Source organism: Epargyreus clarus, unplaced genomic scaffold, assembly GCF_041222505.1.
Source record: "Epargyreus clarus isolate Ecla_fem2 unplaced genomic scaffold, WU_Ecla_fem_2.2 ptg000005l, whole genome shotgun sequence".
Classification (NCBI taxonomy): Eukaryota; Metazoa; Arthropoda; class Insecta; order Lepidoptera; family Hesperiidae; genus Epargyreus; species Epargyreus clarus.
Window position 1 is genome coordinate 647,965 of NW_027332213.1, and position 26,583 is coordinate 674,547.

General features: G+C 33.9%; 2 protein-coding genes and 1 long non-coding RNA gene across 3 annotated transcripts in view; 2 read left to right on the forward strand and 1 right to left on the reverse strand.

Annotated features, from left to right (window-relative positions):
• Positions 1–26,583, reverse strand: part of BomSIFR (neuropeptide FF receptor 2-like) — a 142,369-nt gene that overhangs the window by 36,031 nt on the left and 79,755 nt on the right. The window contains exon 2 of the mRNA XM_073093744.1: positions 19,027–19,126. Within this exon, the coding sequence (XP_072949845.1) occupies positions 19,027–19,126 (100 nt within the window). The remainder of the gene's footprint in view (positions 1–19,026; positions 19,127–26,583) is intronic.
• LOC140757879 (uncharacterized) lies at positions 2,844–3,565 on the forward strand. Its single transcript, XR_012104035.1, has 2 exons — positions 2,844–2,876; positions 3,312–3,565. It is a non-coding gene; the product is annotated as an uncharacterized LOC140757879 (long non-coding RNA).
• VAPp (VAP-peptide) lies at positions 8,632–11,889 on the forward strand. The gene is made up of 2 exons (XM_073093746.1): positions 8,632–8,741; positions 11,457–11,889. Exons 1-2 carry the CDS (start codon positions 8,730–8,732, stop codon positions 11,688–11,690), a joined length of 246 nt encoding a protein of 81 aa, XP_072949847.1. The 5' UTR covers positions 8,632–8,729; the 3' UTR covers positions 11,691–11,889.

Genomic DNA, 26,583 nt, shown 5'->3' on the forward strand with positions numbered 1-26,583 from the left:
TCGTCTGCTACTCTGATATTATAAAAAATAAAAATAAAAAAAAAGATGAAAAAAGAAACTGAAGTTAGTTTTTTTTATTATGTTGAAGTTAAAGTTAAAGTGACAAAACATAAATAAAAGGTTTAAGTACCATATCATACGATATAAATGTAAGTTATAGATGGTACTCATAAAATATCCACTATTTGATATTGTTCTAGATATGTGATCTGTACACTTTTCATAAAACCTAACATACTAGAAACAAGACAACGCGTGATACTGACACCGGATCGGATAGTGTATAAGCAACGTCATGCGTCTCATACCTCGCTACTACAGAAGGGCTTTCACGGCTAATTCATTGATACATATGACAACTTGAACTCTGTAGAAAAATTCCATATAACCTAGAGATAATAAAATAACTCAGTTTATAGTAGAAAATTGTTTTACTGAGCTCGTAGACTTTTAGAATATTTTTGTAATATGGTATGTTTATATTTTTAGTTTACTTAATAATTCTTTTTGAATTATCCTTGGCAGTTGTTAGGCTTATTTTAGGTAAATATAATGTAAGTTACGCATCGATTTTAATCATATAACACTTAGGCGATAACGCATCGTGAATTCGTGATATCGGTAGTGTCACTGATTTCTATGACATTCCGTCATATTTAAAGGCGTTATATTTTTCATTATATCATAAAATGTAACTTGGAAATGTATTTTTTTAAAGGACGGATTTCTGTAATCAAGATTTGTGTCAATAGTTTGGCGGCCACTATTAATATTCAATCTCTCCGATTTTGTCTATAAATCGATTTTAAACATTTTCTACTAGACAGACATTATCAAATTTGGGTCTTTTGTTGCCGAAGAATTGTATATATAGTTTATTGATAAAGCGCGTTAGTGTTCTCAGATAAATAATATCAAAATAAAATGTGCCAGTTGTCAGATATCCTTTTTGAAATTAAAAAAGAACAAACGCTGCAGACTAAAGGACTCATCATAGGAATTCTTAAAACATAAAGGTTTTTGGTATGACAAGATTTTTGTATTTCTTCACTATTTTTACTCGCATACTAATTAGTCAATTGGAAAGCTTTAAGCTTCCGAAGGCTTATTTATTAATTCATACATTCTATATCCTCCATATTAAATCAAGAACAAGGTGAGCGGTGGTGGCACGAAGATATGGTAATGAATTAGAAGGGATACGTTATTTTATTCAAAATAATAAATATGCAACCGCCCACTTATATAATAATTAAAACAACAATTATACAAAATTCCGTGTAGCTCCGTACTCGGATGCAAGGATCCCGGATATTCTAAAAGTAAAAAATACCCTATGACAAGATAGTCTTATTTTTCTAAAAGTCACATATATATTTAACCGTCAACATTAAAGATAATAATTAGCACTTTATAACATCAGGTTGCTAAACCAGACCGACCATTTTTATTGGTTTGTTACAACATCAAAAAAAAAACGAATTAGAGTAATTGTGTCTTACAAACTTATAACACTAAGTACTAGTAAAACACAGCTTAATACATATTAGTGACAACCGATTATTATGCTTCCTTAATATTTTAAGATTTCTTCATTTCTTCTAAACAAAAAAAGTTATATTCGCGACGACTAGACCTTCTTTGGCAAGTCGATTAGAAATCAAGTACATTGTTAAACTTAGGATCCCTGGACATCTATAGTAACCAGTCATACAAAGTTTGGTAATTAACTTGCAATTTAAAAGTTTTATTAACCATTAGAAATAAATTGCAAAATAGATAATGTTTAATCTTTCACAATAGGCTTGGAAATACATAATAAATCATGTAAAACTCTTACATTATGCATACGGTTTACGTCCGTTATATTGTATAATTGTATTCTAATTTAATTGTCTCATAAAATACATCAATAATACTACAAACGTTACAAATACTTATAAAAAATAAACACACAATAGAACTAAACGCGGAAAACGGTAATGATAATTTGCAATACGTTTTCACACTTTTTTCCGCATTGCGAAATTTGTGATGACACTCATTCAATAGCTGGTTGCTGTAATTAGAATTTTGTGGTACAGAAGAAAATTATATGAATATTTTAAATTTTAAAAATGGTAGTAAGTATACTGTGTGTTGTGTTGGTACTGGTACAACTATTTCTGCTTTAAGATAGTATTGTTGATGGTGAAGAAAGGTGCTTTCTTCAAATGTCAAGTTTGTGTGAAATCAAAAAATCCACACCTGGTCAAAATTAATTCTGAGAGGAGGCTTATACCCATCAGTATAGAGGGTTATAGAGAGTTAACGACGACGACTTATCCTCACCACATCCCTTAAGTTATTGTGTTTTCAAGAGTAGCAATGCATTTACAAGTTCAATTTCTGGCTGTTAAATTACTATAAAATCCAGTTTATACTTGAAACTTACAATAAACGAATGTATGCATGAATATGGATGAGCTTATGCGCACGACTCTATTTGTGCATGACTCTGTAAATTTTTCAATTAGTGTGACAAGAGACAGGTGACAGTATCGCGTCAACCGTGGAATTAATTACATGTCTACTTATTCTATTCTACTAAACTTGTAGCATGTCTGTACTTTTGTCTTAGAACATGTGTCATAGGTTTATGGATAATGAATACGGTTCAGTAAAACACTCATTTATTACAATAAACAATACATATTATTTAATTTATGATTATAATTTTTGAAATGAAGTATATTTGTTACATTTGGCACATATAGTCCTGTCTATTATTTATTCATGTCTGTGGTTTAAAAAATAATGAGGCATATAAAAACGGGGCCGTGTGTGGTGTGCTCACACCCCGCCCTTGCGCCAAGATGACACGACATCTGCTTATTGTGAGTTTCACATGCTATGGGATTATTGTTTTTACGTAATTCTTGTGTAACATACACGTAAAATTTCGCGATATGTAGTTAGCAAAAATAATTATGGCTTGTTTTAATTGTGGACCAAAATATGTTTTCGCTTATGAAATTACCAAACAAGATATAGTCCGATTGATGGTAAATGGCCATTACCACTTTTTATTTCCAAGACTAAATTGTTTTAGAGTTGTTCGCAATACCACTGAGGACTACGTTCAAACGCTTTATATGAGTATTAAAGTAAAAATTTATAATTTTAGAGTCAACTTATTGGGATCTGAACTTTGTCAGAATCAGAAGACATAATAAGCGGAAAAGTATAAATATTGTTATTTATTTAGATAACAATATTTTCAAAATAAAATAAAATTCTAGGAATTATCACAGATACCTTTTTTCTTTCAGGTTCTTGTCATAATCCAGCTAGGCATGACCCTAGCATCACCAGGCCTGCACATAAACCTTCACCCCGCTCCGGTGCTCCACACACCCGTTGTGCAACCAGTAGTGGTGCCTGTGCAATCACACGTCATCACCCCTGTGCATGCACACGTGATCACCCCTGTGCATGCTGTGCATACTGTGCATGCCGCGCCGGTTGTAAAGTATAAGGTTAAGAATCATTACCATGTTTTTGGGAAATAAATGACTGATTGAAACTTTATGACGTTTTATTACTTTGAATCAGATCCCATTCCATGAGTATTCATGTTTTTGGTATTTTCTATTTATATTTTCTTTCCACTAACTTTGAACCACATTTTAAATAAGATTAAAACAGCAAATAGGTAAGCTTGCGTTCCACGTGACGGGAACTTGTTACCGGTATGTGACCAAATCCATTTTGAATAATTTCTCTGGAGTCTAACATGGTCGCTTCGTATGTCAGTCAGCCGGCATCCATACTTTCCATCTAAACGCAGAAATGCTTGAAACCAAAAATTGCTACGGTGGTGGTGCCTTTTCGGTGGTACCATATCACCTTCTATGTACCACACAGTCACACGTAAATATTATGTTTGACTTAAAATAGAATAAACTAAATATCGATACCTTAATTGGCGAATCAGCCAACTCCACTTTTTGTAAAAATGTTTTTTTTTATTTATTTTGATTTCGTATTATTATTCCACCGTCTTTAGACGTCCGCCATATTGTATTATGAATGACGTCACATCTACCACGTATGTTAAATTTCAACCCAATCGGTTGGGTTTAACTGATTTAAAAGTCAGTTGCAAGGTCTAACCCTCACATATAGGAATTAACGCAGCAATAACTTGCTTGTTTGCAATAAAAGTTCGTAAAATATACAGCATAAGAAATGTGATACAACTAATGTAATAAATAAAACTCATCTGACCAAAAAAGAACCATTTTCACTCATGTGACGACTATCCTTGTATACCGACCCTTTAAGTACGAGTACATAATATAGTCGCTTTCCTATCTGCAGTAAGAGAACCCGATTAGTTAAGTCAAATCCCATCCAAACGAGACAAAGTTAGCGCTAAGCTTTCAAACAGGTAACTATCGCAAGTTACACATTATCTGCACAAATCCCTTAGTTCTCAACAAAGTTCGTTGCCCCGACAATTACTGGTTAAATATTCAACAAATGTCTCCTAAAATGGACTTCTGTATTCAGATTTAGTTACGCGATGACTTTAGGATATCACTTTCAATATAACACAACTTTCATACTGGCGGTTTGGAAACGTGATGTGATCGTTTCGATATGATATATTTATTTCGAATTTAGAGACTTTAAATGTAATAGAATTGGTTAGAATAATTGATTCATTACAATTATTATTTAATAAGAATTAGAATATAATTAGAAGAGATAGATCTTGAATGGATGTTCATCCTATCCATCGTTATCTTATATATATATAATTCTCGTGTCACGTCGGCTTTACCGATTTTCACCAAATTTTATGTGCATATTCAGTAGTTCTGAGAATCGGCTACTATGCATTTTTCATACTCCTAAGTGATAAAGGTTGTTCACCCTTAACATTTCTTTTATTTATATGACAACACAACTTTTGTTAGATATTAACCTTATATTACCTTATATCATTCAGGGACAATTGTCAACATATGACTGGAATTATAAGATTAATTTATTCAGCGACATGTTAAACAGCGGTTCTATTCAAGATTGTTTACTTCTAAGAAAGTTGGAACGATTGAACAAAAACACAGTAGGGCTTATCACCATCGTCATCTGGTTAAAATATGTATCACTTCGGCAACACCCCAGTCAAACCACGAAGGAATTGTATCAGGGGTTACTTTGTGGAAATCCATGCTATTAAGTTAAGATTAAAATTACTTCGCAACAGTCCGCTACAAATATGTATTATGGTATATATTTTAAACCATGCAGTATGTACCACCCTCCCTCCCTCAATAATATTTTGCATCTGCACGCATCCTTTGATTACGTTTTAATTAATTTACGATTTAATTTATTAGTAAAATGATTCTAAATAGATTATGATGATGAAACACTGAATATGAAACTATATGTACATTGTACAGAATCGGATAACGATGGACTCTATTCCTGCTGACTTCGAGCGCAAATATGAAAGTGCTGTAAACCACGTTCTAAGTTCCCTGTCAAGTAATAGTTTCGAGACTATCGGTCTATAAATAGAATTTCAATACAACGGAGATAGGGTATTCGGTTTTATGTAGGTAGTGGGTACCCCAACTTCTTAATTACGAAACTATGCACAGTGACTAGTATCGAAATTGATCAACAATATTAATACACAATCTTAAATTTCCATGTATCTAAGATCATATGTATATACATTAGTTGAATTTTATCACATATTAATAATCAAGAAGTATGTTTCCGGGGAGGTACATACCAGCGCAATACCTATTTCTATTGTGAATCAAATCTTACTTTTCGATAGAAACACCTACTGTGGCTGACTTATGAGGCGACTATCCTCCTCAGGAGTGGCAATGAATCTATGATCAACTTCAACTAGAACCCCTATATCAGTTCGTTACATAGCAATGACTATGTACATACCATAAAATATTGCCACTTCAATAATATCAATAAAAGATTGATTAATTACTGTTGCTCAGCATCGATCAATTTTGAAGGAAATATTGATGTGCTAAATAAAAATAAGAAAGTCGCTTAAACTTCCTTTAGTCGCAGTGTTTCGTTTCTGACTCGCGTCATAACTAAAGAAAAATACTTTTTTGGATATATGAAAATTAGAACTGTAAGATGTATTTTTTTATATTTGTTTAGCATTTTCTGATATATATTTATGTTAATTAGAAGCATTAACTTAGCATAAAGTATGTTATAGAATATATCTTCCCTTTGCACAATCTATTGCACCTATCAGCAATTAGCGCATGACCTCTCCGAAGGTGACGAAGTAAATGTCTTATGGGAATCGATTTATCTATAAAATATAGAGTCGTAATTGTTTCATGTCTGTGTGTATGTTCACACGAGAGTCTGTTTGAATGTTCTTCTTAATTGAGATAGGCCTGGAGCATACTCCAACATGCTGTTCCTCAATGCTCAATGTCACCCATCATGAGTTCTCCGAAAAAGTTTAACAAATTCCATCTAATTGTTACAACTAGGACTGATGACACTCATTAACTCCAAAACATAATCTTAATTTTTCCTAGAAAGCTGACTAAGTGTGATGCGAGATCTTCTGGAGTTCCAGTCTTCAGGAATGGCAATACATCTGTGTTCGGCTTCAGGCAGAACTCCTGTAGTATATGGGTGGGCTGGGTATAGAATACGACTATAGATGGGCTACAGAGATAACTGAAAAGTTTAATTGTATGCTTGTTTCTTACCTGTAGGATATAAAAATGTTCTAAATTTGAGGATCACTTGCTTTAAATGTCACAAACATTACCTACACGTCTTACTGAAACATATATGAGTATCAGAAATTATATTTACGAAATTTATGAAAAAAGTGTCACTATCTGCCGATAGAGTCCGCGACGGAAGCCTAGCTAATATTGGAAACAAAGATCGGATCTTAGTGCAATAGTTGAAACGGTTGAGTCATTCCGTTAAACTTACAATTATAGCGCGACCGACACGTCTTGAGGTAACCGGAAGGTCGGTATTTTCTCTATACGAAGATGCGACATTGATTTAAACCATATAAAGTGATGATACTTGATCAAATGGTTTAGATCATGATAATTGCAGTAATTTGCTATAAGGTTATTTGTAAGAAAAATAAACGTATAATAAAAATTGCATTTATATTGGACTTTTTCAAAAGAAGTAAAAGGAATAAAAAATAAAGTACAGGAAGCTGATGAGAAAGAACAAATTATTTTCCGAGGCTTTCAAACCAAGTTCGTAAGGGTAGCAACGTATTTGTGGCTAACCTTAGATAGGTATCGAATCTTATCGGGGATTGATTACAGATGTCTATCGTCGGCAGTAATGCTTGTTTATCACCTCAATATTATAAAAAGACAAAGAAATCCTATGAGAAAACATCTTACTCCTATTAGTAAACAAGGTTGACCTTTGTATATTAATATCTTCTAGCTTTATAATTGAAAACTCTGGTAAACAAAGGGCTACCCACGCAAGACTTTCTTTGTCTACAATAAATCTTATATTTCAAGTATTCAATTATCTCACAATGTAAAAAATATAGAATGATTTTTGTGTATATCAAAATATGTTTTAAAAAGCGATAGAATTCATCTTTGATTTTGACGATTTCATATTTCATCCTAATATCAGAATACGCACGATAGTTAAAAAGAATTCAATAAAAAACAAACTGGAGATATGTGATACATAAACTATAAGATTTGAAGGTGGTTTTACAGCCTGGTACGTATGGTGTGGTAAGGGAGACATAACTATTCCGAGGCATTAAAACTTAGTCTTTAGGGATAGTCGCAATGGGTGGGTCGCCGTGGGTGACCTCAGCTAGAAATGTAATCGTATCTTGGGTTGATTACAGATGTCCATTTGCGGAAGTAGACACTTACTATCAGTTGGGCAGCATGATGCATTGAAGAAGAAAACCTTCAATAATATTAAAAAAATACATTTTACTCAGAATGACGCAGCTACAATTAGGTATAGGTTATTTCTTGTAAAATACTTGATACAAGAATAAATTAGGCCTGAGATATCCCAGAAAAACTTCCAGTCTCCGTCAGACATCTGTTTTTCTTTATAGACTACGGAGATAGATATTTTATTTCATTCGATATTACTGAGTTTTGTACGTGGGTTTTTCTTGAGAAAACTGAAGGTTTGTTTAGTTATGATAATATATTTAATTTGTAAATATGTGTTAAATAGAGTGATGTCTTAAGTAAAGAACATTAGATTGTGCGAGAACAAAGTTGGGATGCCTCACAAGAGGCCCTTCGGGAGAGGAAAACTTTATAATATTAAATTCTCGCCACATATAAAAAGTATAAGCCTATTCAATGCCTTCGAAATAAGTGGCCAAATATTAAAACCATTAACACTAATTATTATTAAAAAATTATATTTATTATATTATAAATCAAAATTATATTTAAAATCATAAGCGGAAGTCACACAAAAAATAAATAACAAATATCAAATCATTTTATTCTCGCTACACTTAGTAGGAACACACTCAAGTTGCATATTGCCAAACACGCAGATTTATTACAAGTAGATGTTTAGCCTAGAGACAAGAGCCTAGGACCTATAAAAGGGCTAGATCTACACGATCTAGGTACACAGTCGACTACATCGGCAGTCCTTAGCACGCACGTGTGAATCAATAACAAAACAAAATGTTCAAGCTTGTGAGTACGACTTTATTTTTTTACTGATTAGTGATAAAGAGGCAATAAAAAGTGCAAATCTATTAAAAAAAAGATTAACCATTTTAATTTATTGAAAATCTCTATCTATGTTTTTTCCATTTTTACTGATAATTTATTAATTAAATGAATATTAATATTAAACCGTATTTTAAACTGAGAACAGAGTTATTAGGTAATTAATTAACGCTTCAATAAAAAAAGCTACAATTGCAAGTGTCATATAATTAAATATATTTAAAAAAGAAATATATAGCGAATGTTTTAATTGAATATAAATCTATTATATTAAGTATTACTTTGGAGTCGAGTTATATTTTTATAACCATTAAATAATCTTCTATATAAAATAACTTATTACTTGAAGTATAAAAACGTGTAGTCGGAAATAGCTCTAACTTAAATTACTCCATTAATTGAAGTAGGTACTTAATTAATTTCTAAGCTTCATACATGTTTATGAAAAGACACGTATTATGAAGTTTCCGCCGCTACTTCATAAAAGTTAGCCGTTGTGAGACGAACGTAGGTTTGGTATAAGGTTATTAGGTATATAACAAATGATCATGATCATGCAGAACGTCTGATGGTAAGCGGTTACTACCACTCATCAACATATTTTGTAACCAAATCCACCCTTATTCAAAAAGCCGATCACAGATACGTTGCCACTTCTGAGCAGTATGTAAGAAGGGTTGAAGTTTAAAAATAATTCGGTAATCTAAAGAGATATATATTGATTTTGAATAGAGGATGGATATGCATTCTTCGCTGAAATTCTTAAGAAAAACTAAAACAAAAGAGATGGCTAGTATAATGAGACAAATTTTATTTATAGCTTCAACATAACATTTTGGTAAGAATCTTCGTATAAAATGTCCAGTTTAAGTGAGTTAATTAAGATATAAAATAAACAAAAGACAGCTTGTAATATTTGAAGATTCCTTTGCTCCTATTTAGGGAAATTTTTCATCAGTTTATTATAGGGACTGTAATTGGATTCTTTAGACATGCAATTAAATTGGATTTAGCCTTGAATGAACGTTGATTTTTCGCAATAATGAAATGATTATCGTGATTTATTTTTAACAAATTGACACTAATCTGATTTTAAAGGTGATAGAACCCTTTGCGGTTCGACTCGGGTAGCACCGCCGCCTCACGTATTTCTGCCTAAAAAAAAACACTGTTAAGCGCTGCTGTGTTTTGATTTGAAGCATGTGGTGATCAAAGCTATCAAGACTTTACCAATTCTATTTATCTATTTAAATGAATTACAATTATGACTTCTTTGTAAAAGAACAGTTTCTCTTTTATCTATAAATAAACATTAAGTAACGCATAGATCTTAGCATACTGGCTAACAGACTATTATAAAACTTTCCATAAGCGTTTTTTATACAGTGCGGGAGGACGCTAAATAATTTCCAATTTTAATTCCTTAGTGTATAAAATTTCGAACAAATACAAAACGTTTGTTGTATTTACCTTTCAAATAGATACTAGAAATGCCTCGGGAAATTTTTAAATATTACTTTATTAGCAAATTTTAAAGTTTATTATACGACGGTATATTACTTTTTCCAATCTAAATCTAAAATAAAAGATAATAGCTGATGTTAAATTTGGATTTTATTACATCAAGTTTTAAGGTTCTGTTAATATTGTCTAAGTCTAAGTCTAATTATGCTTACAGTGAAGGTGGGTGGAATAATAATGAATACTTTCAACTCCTTTCGATCTTATCGCTTCATTGAAGAAATTTTACGCAAAGTATGAGAATTTTATTATTAGAGTTATTGTCTACTTCACGCACTGAAGCATCTGAGCTAAACATAACTTGAAGCACTTAAAGGATTTTGTGTAGGTGTTTAGAATTACACTATTTCTCTATTTAATGAAGGTCAACGATCCCTTTGTGGTTCGACTCCGGATGCACTAGCGCCACACCACTTTAACTACTAACAGCAGTGTTAAGTGCTGTTGTCTTTTAGTTTGAAGCGCGTGATAAGTAGGACACGTATACGGAATATTCCTAGGTACTTCTCAGGTAGTCCTCAGAAGCAGTAATGCATCTACATGCATTTTCGAATAGTTTGGAAAATCTGAGTCATATTTTATGATGTTGTCCAAAACCTTGTTATAAGTATGATTTTTTCTATGAGTATGTCGTATCTCACTGTCGTACTCAAATCTTTGTGGGACTAAAGCCCATAGTGTTAAAAAATATTAAGTATTTAATAAACACATCACTTATATAAACTTTCTATGAAATACATTTTAGGAAACAGTTTACCTAAACCATTAATAACTCTGTCAACTATTAAGTTGGGAGAATTTGCTACCACATATTTTACAGGCGCTTAATTTTTAAAAACATGTTAGTAAAACGAGTATATCTTAAAATTTAATAAAGCCGTTGCTGACAGTTTTATGCGCTCTTTAACTATTAATCATTGAGTTAACCATTTCTTGTAAATGGTTAAAGTTCTTAAAAGGAAATCTAATAGGTACTTTTCAACGTATGTTGCCATCACAGTCGAACCAACAATAACACCTTATTCATAATATTATATCTTCATAGTTCATAAACTTTATTGTTATTCTTATTATATATAGTTTTTTTTTTATTTTTGTTATTTTTTATTGTAATCATTTTATTTTAAATTATTATTTATACAATTAAATTGTTCACAGGCAGTATTCCTCGCCCTGGTCGCCGTCGCTCAGGCCGGAGTGATCGCCCCAATCGTGCCAGTCGCGCACCCAGTGGTCCACCCCGTCGTGCACCCGGTAGCAGCAGTCTCACACGCCGCGGTCGTGCATCACGCACCGCTCGTGCACGCACCGGTCGTGCACGCCGCACCTCTACTGCACGCACCCGTCGTACCGGTTGTGAAACACGCACCAGTTATTGCGGTGCACCATTGAGTGATGTGATATGGTTGTGATTGGCAGTTGGAATGTTTTGTCACAAATGTTGTGAATAAAATGTTGAAATTTATATATTTTATTTTATTTATCAACTTTTACGTCACAGCACATGGCTTTAATATAAATCTACTCTGTGGTGGTCTCTGTACCATTGAGGTTCCGAATTAGATCTTCAGCGAGTTGATTTCTTGATGAATTTAGTGTTTTATATTTCGTTCTACTTTTCATTCTAGTCTTTGTGATGAGGTATAAAAACCTGTCATTGGGCTATGGAGGTAGACTACTTGCTTTTTTATCTAGTTTCATTTAATACTGTTTACTATGGATTAGTAGGACTTAATAAAGGGAAATAGTCGAAGGGGTAATTCGTTTGTACCTCTCGTGCACGATTCTGTCATTATCCTGCATCTCACGTTACTTGGATGAGTTCAATGAAAACGAATTGATAAATAAACAAGACTCTGTTCTCGTGTACCACAATCTTAATTGGAATCACACAATACACGACATCTAAGCACACATATATCACATTACCATTCCTCCAACTTATCGACTGTGTGATAGAGGTTTCTTCGCAACATACGCGCCATGTATCAAACGACAGATTACAGAGATTTATTCGGAGTACATTTATACATCTTCCTATATTTACCAACTTGTCTCGGAAAAAATGGATAAGCGATAGTGATGGATAACTAGTTTCAGATAATTAATTAACGACAATATTTGGCACTTTTATTAATTGGATGTAAGTGAGTTATTAATTAGAATAGTGTCCATATCAAATATGGAATCGTTTAAACTTTATCCCAGTATAGGCCTAATTTTAAATACCTAATTTTTATTGAAATAACTTAGCATTTTAATAGCTTAAGGCCGAATAATATGGTCACCAACAGAAGTTTTGTATAATTGTAGGAGAAGATGCCACATTTATAATAACCCCTGTTTTGATTTTTTTAGTTTTAATATAGTATAGAATCGCTTAAACATTATCGTTTATCCACTTATATTTAGCGATGAAACATGTTCTTATTTTTTCAGGAGAGCTGATGTCAATGACATTCATTCGAATTTGTGAGGTAGGTATAAAAGTTTGAGACATTTTTAGCAAGATTTAAGTGAATTAGTTTGATGACATGACAAAGTGGAAGTTGGCAGAGATTTTATCGAGTTTTTTATAAGTTTGTGAGTATTTCATTCGATTCTTATGTTTAATATTTCCAATAAAAAGGAAATAAAATAAAATTGGCAAAAGGTTATGTAGCTCGAGCAATTTGAAGTCAGTTACTATGTCCAGATTGACCAGGGTTGATAGTAACCCTGGACAATCTGGACATAGTACCAGGGATACTTAACATCAACTAAGTCATAGGCCGTATACTGCTTTTGTAGCATAAAATAATAAAACTGGCCTCAGTTATTAAAATAACTATTAATTTTCGTAAGTGATAAAATACTTTCTCAATTGCCCTAAAACCGTTAACACCGGTTTGAAAACTTGGACTAACTAAAGATCTCAAAATTCGCCTAACAAAATTTTGTTTTGTTGAGCAAAAAAATTGTACTTATTTTTTCGATAGGTTTGACACAATTGACTATCAAATAAATCTACTTTGAGACTTTAGTAGTCAAATATAAGTGTGTAATCAACTACAGCGAAAGCACCACATTTAATTCTTACATTTTCCTGTTTCATTGCAATTGGAGGTAAAATCCCTTCAGGAAGCGTAACCTCACCGTGAAGGATAATTGCTGATGCGATGGCTTCAGGAAGCTAAGAGTGCCCACATAATGACCTATTTATCTGTAAGACCCCACCATTAACCTTGGTTTTAATACCTTTGCTACAGTCGCAGGAGGCTGTCCAATTTCCTTAGCAATTTATGGCATTTATTTAAACTGACTTTCGAATGTTTCGTTTGATTTTGAATATCTTTGTCAACAACAATAATACTTTCACTGTATCAACAGTTTCATATAATAATTATTAAATAGTTATCATTTAAAATAATTTCTTCAACGTTAATTTAAAGTTGAGGACCTAAATTTCTTGTATTCTAGTAGGTACCCAACCCCATGTTACTCCAATAACAAATTGTTAATGTTATTGTAAGTACCTATTTATATTTTCTGAGAACTTTTTATTTCAACATCGTATACTTGTAATATCTTAGAACAGTAATTACACATTAACATTATAGGGATTAAAACTCCACAGGACATGGACAGCAGTTATCTTACCTTCAGACGGACTCATTATTTCATTACTACTTCAACGTCAAAAAAATATTACATTGAAAATCACTTAAGTAATTTTTGGCATTTTTCTTGACGATATTGCATGATGACAAAAACATAATGTTTATGTAATAAATCTCCACAGCTGCTCGGGTTAACAAACCATCAGTCACATTGTTCACACATAACTAACTCCAAGGTCCCACCCGAACCTTACATACATAACTTACGCACAATTTGCCTATTCCCGTGCAACTTATCCCATGGCCTCCAAGTCCTATAAGATTCATGGCGGAGTCAAGGTTTGGGAATATTGGCCTATGAAGGCTATTGAATTTATTGTTTCCTGAAACGTCCTTTCGGATGCCGGAAGTTTGTTTAGGCGATAGTTTATAACGCTGTTAAGATATTATGGAATTTTTATGTCTTCTGTTCTTTGGACATTTATTCGCTCTCTGACCTTTGCGGGTTCGATTTCCGGAAGTCTAACTTTATTGTTTTATTTCTGATAGCCAAGTACCAAGTAGGCCAAGTATTGGTTGACTAAATACATTTTTGAGAATATTGAATAATTGTCTGGATATAACTATTTCCTTATAATAATAATGACATGTCAATCGCAGCAAATAATTACTTATTTGCAGGATATTATATAAGAATTTTTTATTGAAAGTAAAATGCGATGTTAGGCTAAAAAATTGCAGGATTTTTTGATAATAAACAAGAAGCAAAGGAGCATACTGTTGATTTAACAGAATAGCATTTCTCATTCATGTACAAATGGACATCTGTAATGAGATAAAGTTAACATTTCTACCTTCAATCGGCCACAAGTACCTTGCCAACTCTGAGGACTAAATTGGAATATCTCGACTGCTCCCTTACCACGCTCTTCAAAGCAAAACACAGAAGCATTTAAAATTGCTATTATTAAGCAGAAATAAGGATAGCGGTGCTTTCTCTGATTTTACCGCATTGATTCTACCACAAAGAGTTCTACCACGTTTAGGACGCCCTGCACTAAACCTTTGAAATTAATCTTTCAGAGTAGATTTTAAATATTCAGTTACCAGCCACACACCATTAGGGTACTTTGTAATATTAGCACCCAATTCAACACAATCGCAACAATTTCCGCTTTCAAGTCGAATGAAAGGGAAACGAGGGGTGGATAATGACTTGAGAATATCTCGACAAAATTGCTTCACCCGCTGTCCTTGAGGGATGGCGACCTTGGCGACAGATTACCTTTGTAAATGCTAACATTGGGTTATGGGCCCTTTATAATGCGGCATATTTCCCGGCTGTTGTGTAACACGGCATAATTGAGGATTTTGTACACGAGATGACTGTGAAGAGCTTTTTCATGTAATAGAAGTGCTTTTAAGAACGTTTGCGGTAAAAGATAATGGGAATAGACTTCATCAATACTATCTTACCGATTAGCGCGGGTTATTTTTCAAAATGAAAATAATTTATACCATATGACTTCATAGTTTTAAACATACCATTCCTATCTATATTTTTACGAATAAACCAACTCTTAAAACAATTTTTGGTCCCAGAAGGTTATCCAGTTTCGCACTAAGGATTTCCTCAACTAACTCTCTAAGTGTCGAAGGATCCTCGTAAATAGCTCCCGACCTAACCCAGGAAGCAATAACATAGCACAGCTTACGCCAATATCCCAGCGTTTAGCCTTGACTCAGTCGATAGGCTCGAAGGCCACGGGATACGGGACACGAGGAAATGAGATGCCAGCTGGTGCGAAACGCGTAACAATGTATGGGATTGTGCGAATGGTTATTGAGGTTCATTCGGATTTGTTAGATAGTATCAGTTACTTTAATTAAATAAGATTCTCAGTGTGGTTGAACAGGATAATAGATAGATTACATACATAGATCTTATACTACAAGTTGAGTTAGCTTATTAGATTTTTCTAAACATTAGAAAGAAAATTATCAACCACACTTATTTACCTGAGATAACTTGTCCTACGATGTATTCTAAAAAAATAAGACTTGTAAACGTGAATAACTTTTATATAATGTATGTAATGTAATGGGACTACTTAATATGACTCTCTTCAGTTCGACAGCGACGAAACTTTCTCTACGCCTATTTTTGATTATATTAGAATTTTCACTACTTTAATTAGATACTGAAGTAAAAGCTTAATTAGCCAACATCGTCCTAAGGGGCAGCAAGGGATGTGTAATACTCGTAGTCTAAAGATGCTACCATTCTCTATCTAATGACTAAGAGGCAGCACTCGTAAAATGCATATTTGTTTATTTATTTTATAAAAAAAAAAAAACAAAAAACAAAAATCAAATTGTCCATATTCACTTTCCAATAAATGTTCTCATTGACATTCAAGGCGTCCTTTGAACGAGTGTCCCACAAGATAGTCCCGTTAGACAAACGTAGTGTCTCAATCTCAACATTAACTCCCGTCACGTACACAAACACCCCATAAGTAGTTTTGTATTTAAGTTATAGGCGGCAACGGTTTTGTAACAAATGTGCCGCAATAAGAGTTTTTAAAATTCAAACTACGCCTACTATACTACGCTATTCAAATGCCAAATTAAATTTCATTTTATTTGGCGTTGGCCAAATAAAATGGAATTATAATATTTAAGGATTTAAGGATTTAAGGATTTAAGGATCGCCAAATAAAATTTCATTTTATTTGGCGATCCTTAAATATCCTTAAATTAAATATACTTATTTTCCCTATTAATTCTTGTGAATGAACTGAATTCTATAAATATATGAATTTAAATGTTAATTTACTTTTTGAATAACACATAATATCCTATGTTGTATAACGGCTAATGATTGCATTGCATGAAAATTTCTCATATAATTTATATAAAACTGTGGTAATTAAATTACTATTACATCTAGATTTTAAAGATACTAATAATAACACTTTATTTTCATAGCAAAAAAAAAAACATAGTTATATTGAAAAACAACAAGAGAAAAAAGAGTAGATATTAAAATAAGACTCTTATGTCTCTATCGCTCTATACTTGCACCAAAGACGAATGCAGTAAGCTCAGAATCACTCAATACGGATCATTGTTTAGAAACGCTTTGAGCTTTCGTTCCAAAGCTCCAGTGCTTTTTGTAAGACGCTTAAATTGCTCTATTGTTTAGGAAACCCTATTATAGAAGTTTATTTGTTTTTTGGTCCTTATTTTGTGATTTTCTATTTATCGTAAATTTATTTTCGTAACAATATAATTCATTGGTGCGTAAATAAAACGTAATTTAGTAATACGGTTTGCGTATGTTGTAAAATTTCTAGACATTTAATTAATATAATAATAATAATTTATACATATAATTAATATAAACGTTGCTATTACTTTCGATTACTGTGACTTACGTGTCTTGTATCGTATAGCAATTATAAAATCAAACTTGAAAAGAAAACTTGTCATAAAACAATTGAAAAATAGTCACTAAAATTAATTGCACCATTTATTATATACAACTATAACATTTTGTCCCTTGTTTAGCCTCTAAGGTAGGAGTGACAATTCTAAAATCAAATTCTGAAAGAAGTGTACGCGCTTATAGTTCCACCTGATTGATCGCGTTATTGTCACTCACTTTTATATTTCAGTGTGTTTCGCTACAATTCTACAAATCTATTCAATAATATCAACTCGCTACTACATAACACACGACAACAAAACGACAAAACCGTAACAATACACTAAACAATTCATTATCCACGCCACATGCAGCGAAATGACTCCACCCGACCCTAAAACAAGGGTCTGCGAAGGTCCTGACCCAAAACCACTACCTTGACCCACTAATAACCTCATTATAATACTGCCATTACCGACCTGAGCTTCCACGTGCCTTGGAAGACCTCGCGTGCCATAAATTTATCAATGGTTTATGGTAAATTGGGAATTTTTCCCATCAAATTAAATTGTTCCTGAGAAGGACGCCATGGAAAGGAATAGAACAAAAATATTTAAATGTCAAACAGAGTTTCCTTTGCTTATCCTAACTGATTTTGTCTGGGAGACTATCATTAATTGAAATTAAGAACAGTACATCGAAACAATGAAATTGGTACCAATACACATCAAGGACATCTTACACAATCATGTTGATTTTTGACAAACTAGCTTAAACAGATCCCGTCACATATTCAATAAAAATATCGAATTTCTTCAAGTAATCGAATCGTTGTGATAAAGTATTTAGAACTTTTATTCTATAACTAACTACACATCTACTGACACCGAATGATAGATAGATAAATAATCCGGTATCCGGTAGAGTTATGTTACGTAAATGAAAAAGGCTTTAATAAACTCCTCTTTTACCAGCTATTTATTAATACCCTTTAATCTGGTCCTAAATCTCTTACGTGAAGGAGTGGGTGCCTTAATTCTTTGAGAGCTTCAAGCAAGTAAATTACTTGACATTTACGAGTAGGTAAACAACAACATACAGTGGCGTACCGTGGGTTTCCCAACATATTTGAACAAACTTCTTGTTTCGTTTCCTCTGTTTGCTTTGACATTTTGTAAAATCAACATTGAATATGTGTTCATCAACGACAAAATATAATGTTTATTTGATTTACGTAATTTCTGTTGAAAAATTTTTTGTTGTTTGCATTTCATTAGACATTTTTTGACGAACGATAATATTTGTCGAGGAGGAGGAAGTGATCTTCTTTTCGTTACACTGACTCATTTTTATCGTTAAATGTATTTGCAGACTTATTATTTTAATGTCAGCGACGAATTTTACTAGTGTGTAGAAATGTTAAATAACAAAATTAAAAAAGTACTCGTTTCTTAATAATCGGTGAGGATAAAAGTTAATGCTATAAAAATTATCAATTCAAATCAAAATATCAATTAAGAATCGAAAAAAATCTCGCTGCAAAACTATAAAAGAAGTTTTATCACATTCTAGATAGGTAATAGATTCTTAATAGCAGCGAAACGACACTACATTTTAACGTGTATTAAATTGCCGATAGGAAAAAACCGTTAATGAAGTCTAGATCTAATACTAGTTTGCTTAAAGTACTAGTACTAACCTGTCTAGTGACACAGCTACGAGGCTGTACACGGAGGCAGCCACTGATAAGCCTTGGACGTAGGGCACTGTCTTGCACATCCACCACCCGAGGACCCAAGCTGAAACAAAAAACCTTATTTAATTATGTATTCAAAATGGAATGCTAAAATTATTAATTTTGACAACTGGGAGATCGATGGCAGTGGTGGTAACTGCCATACCTATTTGGGCCATATAGAACCGGTGTTCTGTGCTAATAGGTTTTGGTTTGAAAAGTATGATATGAAGTCAGAGACACGATATGTTTCTACTCTGCTTACAGAAGATTATGGGATAAAATAATTAATTAGAGATGTTTATGGGAGGTAGATAGCACATCCTATGTAAGGCTTGGTGTGCCACTTTGCTGCTTTAATTAATAAAAAAGAAACTTAATACAGATAGAGGGAGCTTATAATAGCCATTTTTACCATTTGGGAACTGAATCATGAAAAATTATGCTATAATTTTTCATAAGGATCAATGTTTACACTAGAACATCTTAAAAACCCAAAAAATAGGAACTGTAGAGATAAATATTAAAACACAAAAGCATTTAATAGAAATTGTTACAAAAGTCAAATTCTCTAACACATCGGAAGACAAGGATTTCCTAAATGCCACCGCACCGCACCTGAGCAACAAGTGGAAAGAGGTCACAAAATCAATATTTACACAACGACCTGCAACTCAAACTAGGTCAGGTCAGTGTACCTGCGGCCCCTTACCCTTGCATTTCTCTATATCCGTCCCTTTCCCACCTACTCGACCTCTAATACAGCCCTCCTTGTCCCTCCTGGCCTTGTCCCAACCTGAAACACAATGCAAAAGAAATGTCGGAAACGTTCCGCCCTCCAATTAAATATGAATCCTATGTAAATTTCCGTAAGGCTTTGCTTTGGGGTTTCTCAAGGAACTTGCATATGCCAAATCCATTGGAGGGGCGTTTAATGAATAACTGATTGGAATTTAATGAACACGTCTGTTGTTTTGATTTTATAATATAGGAGTAGCAGACGAGCATGCAGTCCACCTGATGGTAAGTGGCTATTGCCGCCTATGGCATCTGGCATTAACTCAAGATAAGATTAGGTATATTTACCTGAGGACTGAGCTGGAACACTTCGGAATATAATGTCCTCCGCCTCCCTTACCAAACTCTTCAAACCGAACACAGCAGCGATTAACACTGTTGTTATGAGACAGAAATAGGTGTAGCGGTGGTGCTCCCTGAGTCCAACCACAAAGGGTATACCACCTTCAAATTTCTGATTTCTATTTCTCATAACCCATATCGCATGTCCTTGGCCTGATCACTGAGTAAAGGCAATATTTAAAAAATGCACGACGAAATAAACGATTCAAAGAACGTAAATCCTTGGGATATCTTAAATGAAATTTTCCTTTTTCGAATACTTCTAATTTTTAAGACGAAATGTTTGGAATGCTTGAACTTTTTAACACGCTTTTATTAGCTTCAGACGTATGTATGTTGGTATGTTAGTATGTAACGGAATCTTTGAACATGATTTTAACCCCCTTCAAAACGTCGGATTAACTCGAAATTTGGCATACTTATTAAGGACCGATGACAATTCAATATTTTAAACATTAATAGTTTTGTACCATTGTCCTTATCAACATCCTCTGGATTAACGATTTTCGAGGCGAGATTTTTCAAACACCTTCAGCAAAGTTCATCGCAACTTTAGATTGCAAATAATAATTATTGCTATTTAGTTTCAATAGGCGTAACTTTTATATCGTGATTTTTAGTTTAGAAAATAATAATGTTATTTCCCTATAACTCAAATGTTCTGAAACATATCTATAATGCGCTCTTGTAGAATGATTTTTAGGATTCCATACTCAAAGGTTAAAACGAAACCCTCTGCGGTCTGTTCGTCTGTCGTTGGGCTTTATCTCTTAAATCGTACTAGATAGACACTTGATTTTTTTACAAACGATGAATAATGGTGGTCGCTATAACGAGAAATACTAAAAATTAATAAATAATTATAGTTCAAAAAACTAAAAAACACGCTTTTATGATAAAATCAACTAAAAAGTAGAAAATAATTTTCAATCTAAGAATCAATTAAGGAACAGTAAATAGTATAATTGTGGAAAAAGTGTGGGGTGCTCCATTTATCAGGTTCGAAAAGCACCCCACACTTTTTCCACAATTATACTATTTACTGTTCCTTAATTGATTCTTAGATTGAAAATTATTTTCTACTTTTTAGTTGATTTTATCATAAAAGCGTGTTTTTTAGTTTTTTGAACTATAATTATTTTTAAATATCCTTTTGTTACTGAAGAATTTGACTGATACTGTAACTTAAGCATTGAAATATGTTGAAGTCTTCAGTATTCTTCGTATGAGTTTTTACGTTCTTACAAAAATTACTGTTTTTGTATTTGTTTACGTATTTCTCATACATTTTTAATCAGATCTGATACAGTCCGCGCTGATTGGAAATATATGGGCAAATACGTAAACAAATACAAAAACAGTCATTTTTGTAAAAACGTAAACATTCATACTAAGGATAGATAATATGTATCATACATGATAACATAACTCTTATTAGGTATCTCTATGGTTACAAAAAACCATAAATAACGTATCGGCATCTCCACCGCTACCAAGTCGTGACTTCAGCAAAAGGTTAACATAATATATGCAATTGGAACAACATAACAACGATCCTTTGTTTATCTTTGATAGATTTATTGTTATTCGATTTGTATTGTGTTGTGTTATACGTGAAGACGAGAAATAATATATACGAGCTGCTTAAGTACCATAAGACACAATCATAAATCATAATTATCATATAAAATGTAGGATACCTGTAAAAATAATAAATAAATTTCATGTGTACATTGAACATACAAAAACGCACAAAACGGCTTCCAGGGTAGTGGGTGGCAAGAGTGGGTCCTCGAACCGCTTGGCCAGCAGCCGCGAGAAGGAAGGTGTTCCCGCATGCCCTCGTACACAGTAGACGGTGTGGCGAACTTTATGCTCTCCTGAATGGAGCCCAACAGAGCAACGCGCTTAGAGGACTCCGGTTGCGATCCTTTGAAAATCTACCAAGGAAACATCTCAATTTGGTCCACAAGAGCAAAAAATTATCAGAAGCAGAAAAATGGTGGACACCAGATAGGGCTACAGATAATTGGATTGATAACACTCAAATATGTTCATATTGTACAAACTGTGAATGTGAACTGTGAACTTCATAAAAGAGCTTCTTCCAGACTTCCCGGATATACCCCGGAGATACATAATACACGATTTGTGAGCAACGGACCCGGGAATGACCTTGGTCCTCGATTTTAAGGGCGGAATTTTAATGAGCACCCTCTGTATTATTCTTTTAGAGGGTTGAAGCAATGTGCATAAATGAAGAACCTTATTTACAAAAGTTACAAAGGGCCCAAGATCTTGAAGTTTAATGATTTTCATATTTCCAGCTAAAGTGCGAAAGTCAGTACCAAAATTGTTTCTTTCAGCGCGTTAATAATTATATTTGTTTGTTATGAGAGGTAAAAAGGATTGGCGTTACGATTTTTGCAGCGGAAACGGCAAACAGTAACTCTGGGACGTTACGTTGCACTAATATTTAAATATTATTAATGTAATTGTGCGACATGTTGTGTCATGTAGCAATAATTTTGTAATCTTTTTTGCTATGTAATAGTTTCCCTTATTGCGTGCGAATAAACAAAATTCACATATTTTTGATATTCTTTATGAGAGCTCAGCAATACACCTTTTAGATGTTTTCTTTCACCGCTTAAATAAGTAAGGATTCATTTATAAGACGTACATAAAAAATCACAGCCTTGAATTCATACCTTACACTATCCGATAGGGAGGCCGAGGTTCTAACCACTAAGCTATAGCTAGTCCTCGGGACAATCAGACAATATAAACAAGTGTGTAAACAACCACATCCTAGCCGGTAGCGCGGCCCATTTCACTGACCTACTTACTGTCTTGCCCACACCTGTGTATCAACGCGAATTCTATATATTACATCACGTGTCTCTATGTAATAGGAGCAACAGTAAACACGCAGACTATAATTAAGTGGTAAATACCGTCCATGGACATCTGTAAGAAATCCAAAACAAGATTGAGTCCTATTTGAGATAGATCAACGAAGCGTTACAATTCTGTTGTTGTTGTAATTGAGACTGTTGTTGAGAATTAAGTGAAAATAGAAAATAGAACTTAATAAAGTGAAAATAGATGACACTAAAAATAACTGCCAAAAGGAACAAATTGGTGTAGAAACCAAGTATTCTACTAAGTTTAAAACCGCATTTTTGCCGGAATGGTAAAAGTCAGAAATGTACTTTGTCATCCACCAATATTACTCTCCCGCTACTAGCCACTTATCTTTTCTTGAAATAAGTAATATAAGGTTATAATCCACAGCACTGGCCAAGTGTAAATTGGTAGACATTACGTGCCCTAGCTAAACTATTTTAAAAATCTCTCAAGTTTGTAGGTTTCTTCGCGATATTTTCTCCTTCGCCTTTAAAACAATTGATAAATTAATTCCTAACACACACATAACTTTGAAAAATCAAAGATACGTGCCTGGAATTCTAACTTCACACCTCTCTATTAAGAGACAAAGCTAGAACCACAAGGCTATTACTGATGTCAACGTACTTATAGGCCTCCAATTGATCCCTAGGGTTGAAACCTGTGCGCAACCCCAGACAGATCATCATTTTAGCTGCATAACTTTGTAACTAGTTAATACCGTTACTATACCACTTAGCTCATAATAATTACACATATTAACCACCAATTTTCTAGGTCACAACATAAGTTAATGACCAGACACCCTCACCTCAGCTTCACATTTGGATGACATTAACGACTGTGTTATGACATGTTATCTAAAATATCATTAATTTCTATCAAGTACAAATTTACACTATAAGTATTTAATGTAATTCTGAAATAACACATCTTGTGATAGAAATAATGGTTAGGTTAGCGCTACATCGCACCACCTCGTTTTTTAGAGACGCGACATTGAAAATAAGGATAATTCTAATATTGTCTTATAGTTCTAATGCTGTAACCTCCTAGGAGTAGAATAAAAATCGAAACTAGCATTAATTAACAAAAAAATTAAATTAAATAAATGCCGTTAGTATTCTCATTGGACAGAAATAAAAGCACATTTCCAAATAAAAGCATGTTACACTCTTCTTGTATTTTACAATTATAATGTAATACGCTTATTAAAATAGGTTCACACATTATAAAGAACGAAATACATGTATACTTCAGTATAACGAAAACCTAGTTCCACAATATTGATAGCACTAATACATTTAGCAGCCCCTAAAGACGATCATCCATATACCTCTAGTTCCGTAACACACTAACAAACAGATCTCGATATAGGCCACCTTAGCCCTTATCGAACGCTCGCACCAGTTTTTAGGGTTCTTTACGAAAAGAGTGAAAGCGGAACCCTTTTACTAAGCCTCAGCTGTCTATCCGTCTGTCATAAGGCTCTATCTCTTGTTGTTTGTGACGTGTTTACAAAGGCTGTGTTAAAAAGATGACACATAGGTTCCAACTTAGTTCCTAGTGGTAGCAACGCAGAAGAAAATTTTAGGTTGGTATTTTGAAGGAATAGCAGACGAGCATACAGTCAACCTAATGGTAAGTGGCTACTGCCGCCCGTGGACATCAGTAATCAAACCCAGATAGGATTAAATATTCCTGAGATCGGCTACAGATGCGCCGCCACCCCTGAGGACTAAGCTTCAACGCCTCAGAATAATATGACTCCCATACCACACCATTCAAATCAGAACACAGCAGCGCTTAACACTACTGTTAATAGGTAGAAATAGGTGTGGTGGTGGTGCTGCTAGAGTTGAACCAGAACGGGTTCTATCACCTTTAAGCTACTTCAGTCTAATAAAAAATGTAAATATTGCTTCTTAGGATAATGTATGAGCGTCTTAACATCCCGTTGAGTGATTCCCTTAGGGTCAGACAAATTGGGCGGCGCTGAAATATTAGCTCATACGGTCTGGCCTACTTACCGCCTCAAACTTGATGAAAAGGCTGTTTATCAATCTCCGTATGTAGGCTTTCGAAGACTTTCCTTCCTGATACAATATAGTATGAGAAAAGTGGAACAAAATTGAATCGATTTGATTTATATTACCTCGTGTAGAGCAGCGGTTAATACTGGTCTGATATTTTTTCTTTATAATATAGTAGTAGCGGACGAGCATGCAGTCCACCTGATGGTAAGTGGCTACTGCCGCCCATGGACATTTGTAATCAACCCCAGATAGGATAAGATATTCCTACCTAAGGTCAGCAACAGATGCGCCGCTACCCCTGAGGACTAAGCCGGAACGCCTCGGAACTATATCTCCTTTAACACACCCCTCAAACCAGAACACAGCAGCGTTTAACACAGCTGATGTGAGGTAAAAATAGGTGTGGCGGTGTTGCCGCCGGCGTTGAACCACAAAGGGTTCTACTACCTTCAAACTACCACATGTAAGAAGGTATGGGTTCGATTCTTGTCAGATGTAGGGATATAAAAGTGAAAATCGTCATAAAACACTGGTATTTTAATTTAATATAGGGGCAAATGTTGCAGCACTCAATCTCTACTAATCCATATTGATGCATCAGTTGTTTGTGAGACAAGTGTCCATCAACAGAACATAAGAGAATTTGCAGCCTTGGAAATTAGTACACTGTTTTCGTCACAACGCGATGATTCAGCGCTATATAAGAAATTTCATACCCTAAAAATATTACGAATTCTTGAAGCTGCGTTTTACAAAAAACTAAGTGAAAAGTCGCGTCATAATAAAAAGTTGCAAACTCATTATTCTTAAGGCAGGCTAACGAAATGAGTGAATGACAATATGGTGACATTAATTCCAAAGTTCGAAAACTCGGTCAAGAGCTTACTGAACTTCCCTCGAGTGGACTCCACGTTGCATATTAAAATGTATACTGTTATTCGTTTGAGCACCGACCGTGACTTCGTCAATTGCATCGAGAGGTATTCATTGATATTGATTGTCATGACATTGAAATTTATTTTATTTCATGTAATGGAGACAAGAGGTAGTAGAACCCTTATTTTTTATACGAATAGAATCATACGTTCTTATCGTTTAAAAAGCATCACCGATAAACCTGTTTCTGCTTTATAGCACCAGCTCACGAACAAAAGGCAAGGCAAACAAGGCATCCAACTTATACCTTTTGCAATATCATACAATAATTTTTCAAGAGATTGCTTCACTCATACCCCTAATAGATTTGAAGGTGGTAAAACCCTTTGTGGTTCGACTCCGGCGGCACCACCGCCACACCTATTTCTACCTAATAACAGCAGTGTTAGGCGCTGCTGCGTTCCGTTTTGAAGGGTGTGGTAAGGGAGACTGACTTTTCCGAGACATTTCAGCTTAGTGTTCAGGGGTAGCGGCGCATCTGTCGCCGACCTCAGGTAGG